The sequence below is a fragment of the Vigna unguiculata genome, chromosome 11, assembly GCF_004118075.2.
Source record: "Vigna unguiculata cultivar IT97K-499-35 chromosome 11, ASM411807v1, whole genome shotgun sequence".
NCBI lineage: Eukaryota > Viridiplantae > Streptophyta > Magnoliopsida > Fabales > Fabaceae > Vigna > Vigna unguiculata.
In genome coordinates this window covers 34,346,689-34,352,929 of record NC_040289.1, presented here as the reverse complement: position 1 = coordinate 34,352,929, position 6,241 = coordinate 34,346,689, and the positions used below count along the sequence as shown (strand labels likewise).

Sequence of the window (6,241 nt, the reverse complement as noted above, 5' to 3'; positions counted from 1 at the left end):
CAACACACTCCAATAAAAAAATTCAAATTCTTTTTATCTCCAATGTCTATACTTTTAACTAACTCTGTTTACTTCAACTGATTTTTGTTTTCAAATGCTTGTACGTCACATTATTAAAAAATAATTTTAAACAAAATCATTTTTTTTTCAAAAGTGATTTTTTCAAATATTCCTAAAACAAACACACTTCACCACTATCTTTCAATTCAATATAACGAAAAACCAGTCCTATAAATAATAACCAAACTTAACATAGAACTTGTTTGTGTCTTAAAAAGTTCATTCTATGTTTGGATGTCCACAGTTTTCAAATATAAGTTTATCACAGTGTACCATCAAACGTTTGATCTTGTCTTGTTTTGATCCATAGAACATAGTCAAAGATGTGTTCTTCCACACACCCACCAAAATCCAGAAAACACGTCTGCAAAATTAGGTCTCTAAAGTAACATACTCAAAGCAAAATATGCTTCAAAATTGAGGAATTTGCTTATGTAATAAAGAGGTCCCCTGAAAGATCATCATGTGATAATATTTCCAATAGTTGTTGATCTGCAACAATGAGAATAATAGTATAAGAAGAAATAACCAATGAAACTCAAGAAAAAAAAACATGTGCTACAAACAACAATGACGGATTTAAAACCCTAAGTAAGTGAAGACAAATCAAGTATTTGTACACTCTCAACTATATACTTATGTCTATAACAAAGTATCGATCAATAGGTTCAAATATATAAATTTGAGGTGACAAAATATTTTTTTTTTCAAACCTTATCTTGATCTAGCTTTGTAAATCCAAATTTATTGATCCATATTGATTCAGCTTCACTAGCAGCAGGTAGAACAAATCGTTTCACTTTCAATGATCCAAGCAAACCCTCAATGCAAGAAAACAGAGATTGAAAGTAACCCTGAAAGAAAATAACATCATTTTCAGAAAAAAAAATATATTTCACACAATTTTATTTTACTTTTTCTCAAGTATATTAACCAACCTGTCCCTGAAAATCAGTAACAGTAGCCACTAAGGGAAGTTCTGCAATTTCTGACCCAAACACACGAAAAATTCCAGCAGACACAACCACTTCGCTGCAAAAATATCAAACACATTCAACATTCATAGTTTCTTTCAAACAAGGAAAAAAAAATGTTGAACAAGAACACACTTCACTTACTTCACAGTGAGTAACATGCAGTACATTCCACTAAAATCTTCACCTATAATGTTCCTTCTGTGGAATTCAAATAACAAAAACTGAATTTATCATGTGTTCATGCATATCAGAAAAGAAAGGTGATAGAACGAATCAAAGTTGATTCTGCTAACCCAAAAATCATTGCTGGAATGTAATCAATGCCGGTTGTAGTATGAACTATTGGATCAAATTGCTCCTACAAAACATAGTTATAATTCTAAGTAGTTAATTTGAAAACAAATATTAAGTAAATAATGTATTGTAATACACTTACATGAAAAATAGCAACAACTTTTGAAAGCAATTGTCTTGTCTCTTCAGATTCACCCACTTTCCAGTTCAGAAGCCTCCATTTTATACGAATATCAGACCCAAATTCTAAGCCTTTGTTATTGTATTTCTTTTTTATCAAACTCAAGAGAGGATTTGGAAGATTCTCTTCTCCACGAGCCACCAAATTCACTAAGGTAGTATTAATGTTCTCACATTCTGAACAGCAAAACCAATTCCCTTCAGGTAATTCCTGGAAGAAAACAACACTAGTTAACAATTGCATGCATTAATTAAATCAAATAAAAAAAATAAAATAAAAAAACAGAGAAGAAAAACAAATATACAACACCTCTATGTTCTGCATATTATGATCCTTCAAACACCCAATATGATACTCTTTTTCGCACTGCAAACACACATTTATTGGAAAAATTTTACTTAAACAGATAGAATATAGTAACTGATATGTATTTTATTAAGGCATCATAATTAGCATTTTGAATTAAACAACACCTGATCACAGATAATCACTGTTCGAGGTCCAAAGCTTTTGCTGAAATCTTGGCCTCTGAAGTGTATGAAATGAAACATGTGAGAGATAATACAAAAGAATTTGCAGTAAAACAGAAAAAAAATGCTAATCAGCATTTAATTAGAGATATATAATTTAAAAGAGAACAAAATTTTATTTTATTCATTTCTACATCTTAATATATTTATAAACTACCTCTTCAAAATATTTTCTGGCTTTTCTATATAAGATTCAGGGATCGATTCTCGTCATTTTTTCAAGTCAAATAACATCTGTGAGACAGTGGCAGAGCAGACTTCATTTTAATTACATTTTATAAACATTTTTTCTAGTTTTTTTAAGATTCTATAGATGTTGTGAAATTTCAGAAGTTTTATAATATAAAGGGATGATGTTTCATTAAAATCATCCTTTAAAAACATTATACTATAAAACCTAGTATTTGTTATACTCTAAATTTTTTGTTGTTGTTCATAAGGAAGGAGAAAAATCAAGCATTATTTATGCATGTATTAACAATAACCTCACTAAAAGATAGAAGAATATATTACCTACACAATGCACATCCACCAAGTTCAAATTCTTTGACAACACGAATGCATCTCTGGTTCATCTGTTCTAAGGGATCAATGTCTTCAACTCTCCCTGCAACCTTGGTATTCTCGTTATGCTCAATACATTTGTTGTCTTGAAACAAATTTTGACAATACCTACAATACCATGTACCACTTGGAATACATGGAAGAGATACACATTCTGCAACAATAAAAATATCAAAGCTTTATATCAAAAGTCAATCTCAAGTTAATTTAAATGGAAAGACAAATATGTTTTATACATACAAAACCATATGACAAAAGTGATAATTATTAGATCAACTAAAAATAATTTTTAATAGGTAAATACATATAATTAATATATCAACACACTACTTGAAATAAAAAGGTAAAACTTCACCTGGGTGAAAAGCTCTTGGGCATCCATCGCAACACAAAAGATTTCCTCCATCTCTGCATATACTACATAGGTCATCATTATCATTGGTAGAAAATTTCCGACCTTGTGATAGGGAGATAGACAAATCATGGAGTGATAGTCCATTAGATACAAATATGTGCACATAACTACAAAGAAATTGAAAAAAACAATAATGTTTAAGGGAACAAGAAAAAGTATTAGACCTTTTGAAAAAAATATCATAGTACAACTCTTAATTGTCATGTTCAAGGAAATCATGAGAAGTATAGAAAAATTCTTATCGTTCTAGAAGGAAAAAAAGTAAGAAAAGATTCATCAAAGAAATATAATATTGTTGAAATTTCTATATATATATTATATGAGTTAAGGTTATTGAGAGATTATGGTTCCATATGGTTACATGACGTTAGTCTTATACATATAAGACATTTGACACCACTTTTATCCTCAAAATCTTAAGACAATAATGTTATGGGTCTTTGATCATATATAATGTTTAACTTTGTCTATTTTATCTAATGTGAAACTTTTGACTAACGCTTACTATTCCCAACAAATATTAAGTATTTTAATGCATAATTAGTAAAAAAAAAACTATAATAAATTTACAACCATACACAAAATAAACAAAAACTCACGGCTTTCGTCGCGATGCCCAACCTGCATGTGCTTCAAATTGCGAAGGACTAATCTGTTCATGTTTTACATAAAATGTATGATTACAATTGAAGTTATTGAAACAACATCATTACCACATAATAAATATTTACCTCACGATTGCAACAATTACATACAATTCCAGATCCCTTCTTATATCCAGATAATAGGTTCTGCCCACATAACATAAAATACATTCAAAAAAGTTAAAAGTAAAAAAAAAAAAAAACAAGAATATAAGTATAAGAGTAAGAAATTATGAAGATAACCTTTCCATGAATATAGTATCCAACTTGAGTTCCATCTGGCAACCCATCTTTCTCAAATACTAGTTTATGCATGCGTAAATCCCTTCCAAATTTTGACAACATAAAACAAGATTATATGTTTGATAAAAGACTATAATGTAACATGTTATCATATGAATAAAATCATATTTCTAAATCAATAGGACAATTTAATATGTTCAACAAAAATACTTACTTCCTAATTAGTTGTCCTTTGCTCTTTCCACGAGATGTGCTATGTTTCATTCCACAATTTAATGACTTTGGAAACATAGCTAACTCCGAAGACCTGTAATAGTTGATTAAGGGATATGTTTTTTAGTTGTTAGCACAAAAACAATGAACTATGTCATGAATACAAAGTATTTGTGTGCCAATATTGATACTAACTATTGACTATTAATGAGTTCTATAGTATTACTTTATAAGCTCATTGCAAAAGTAATTATGTTTTGTCAATAAATCATGTTATATATTTACCATATAATCATTATTGTTATTAATGTTAATGTAGACTACCATCAAAAGAGTCTAGATTCTCTATTGATTTTTTTAGTATTATCTTCTGCTGAGCATTAGTGATACATTGTATTAGTATTTTAAATAATTTTTTAATATATTTTAAAATGTCAAAATTAGTGGTAATCAATGTATTATAAATACACAGTAGAGAAACAACACAAAAAAACTCAACAAAAAATCTAAATTCCAAAAAAAAAAATATTTTTTAAATTAAGTTGTATTTAAATACCTGGATTGAAATGCAAAGGTATCATTGGTGTCATTTGTTGAAGTGAGACTAGCTTCACAATCCTTTAGTAACTCCACGCATGAATTACAGAATAATTTCGATACGACATTGACATCTTCAAAAGTACATAATGCAATAATTGAATATTATTTGTTAAAAGTATGCTTCAGATAAGTAGAAAAGCACAAAAAAATGGTAAACAAAAATAAATTTCAAACCTCTGCAATTTACACAAAACTTAGATCTTCTCATTGTGAAGCCTCCCAAAGCATTCTGCACAACTTCCTCCAAAGTGTTTAATGGATGATTCAAAAATGTATTCATGATATCACGAAGAGTACATCCATTCTCAAGGAAAATATACTCTGGAGGACGTTTGTTTGAGCTACCAGCATGCAACTCAAAAATTGTGGGTGACACAACCTGCTTCCATAAAAGAAAAAGTTGATTCGTGACATTTAACTATGTATTGAGTACCATAGTTTTATAATAACTTGTAATGTAATTGCATTTTTTCATAATTTCCAAGAAATACAACAAAACTAATTGCAATTTAAAATATTGTTTACAATTAAAACATGAATTTGTATTTGTTTACTTACTTCAGCTTTGTTACAAACTTCACAATAACACAATATTCCAACGCCAGAAATGACTCCCAGAAGTCCTATAGATTTCGCCTACAGAAAAACACATACATCTTTCATTAATCCATACATTGGAAAAAACTAAAAACTTATATAAATTTAATAAAACAATACCTTGATGCTGCGAATATATTTCACAAGTAGTCCTTCAAGAATTCCAGAAGATAAAAAGTCTTTTAGCTTGGAAGGAAATTTTTTTCCCATAAACCTCATAGAAGATGTCACCGGAGTTGAAGCAACAATCATAGAAACATTTTTCCTTTCTTTCTCAATACCATTACTCTCAACCTTGCTATCACCATTTTCTAATTTTTGTAATGTTGATTGTATAGACTCTATTGGGTTTTTCAACTTGTAATCCAAAGTTGAAACAATCTCATCATTGACATCTTCCTCTTTGATTATGTCATTATCACAAGCAGGTTGATTTTGTCCAATCTCAGTCTTAGGTTCATCATTATTATGCTCTTCATCACAAACAACAATCATTACACCTTTATCCTCCAGTTGGGTTTTAGGTTCATCACTCTTGTGCTCCTTTTCACAAATAACCAACATCCTTGTTTCATCACTCATTTGACTTTTAAGTTTTTCTACATCCATCACATCACTATTTACTTCCTTTTCACTTAGAGCAACACTAGTATCCTCCTTAGTTTTTGCTAAATTTGTTAAATTTTGAATCTTTTGTTGCCTAGATTTTTCGCATAGCTTGTGGGATGAATCATTAGACAACTCAACCAAAGTTTGGGCCTTTTTCGATCTAGTCCGACCTAGAGAACCACATATCTGAGATTGTGCCTTCATAGCAAAGGCAAATTCCCTTTTCAAACCTGTGCGAATTTCATACAACTCTACAAAGTGTTCTGCTGAATTTGTATTGTTCGCCATGCAGGTGTGAGGACAAAATGGATACA

At 29.7% G+C, this 6,241-nt stretch overlaps 1 protein-coding gene across 1 annotated transcript; it reads right to left on the bottom strand.

The window, feature by feature from the left end:
* Positions 1-296: 296 nt before the first annotated feature.
* LOC114170707 lies at positions 297-6,241 on the bottom strand. The gene is made up of 18 exons (XM_028056246.1): positions 5,439-6,241; positions 5,280-5,357; positions 4,896-5,100; positions 4,678-4,792; positions 4,123-4,215; positions 3,909-3,990; positions 3,753-3,812; positions 3,621-3,673; positions 2,962-3,128; positions 2,556-2,760; positions 1,986-2,040; positions 1,822-1,878; positions 1,474-1,722; positions 1,331-1,395; positions 1,179-1,235; positions 999-1,092; positions 774-914; positions 297-552 (listed from the first exon to the last, which is right to left on the bottom strand). The coding sequence occupies exons 1-18, from the start codon at positions 6,213-6,215 to the stop codon at positions 472-474; spliced, it is 2,634 nt and encodes an 877-aa protein (XP_027912047.1). The 5' UTR covers positions 6,216-6,241; the 3' UTR covers positions 297-471.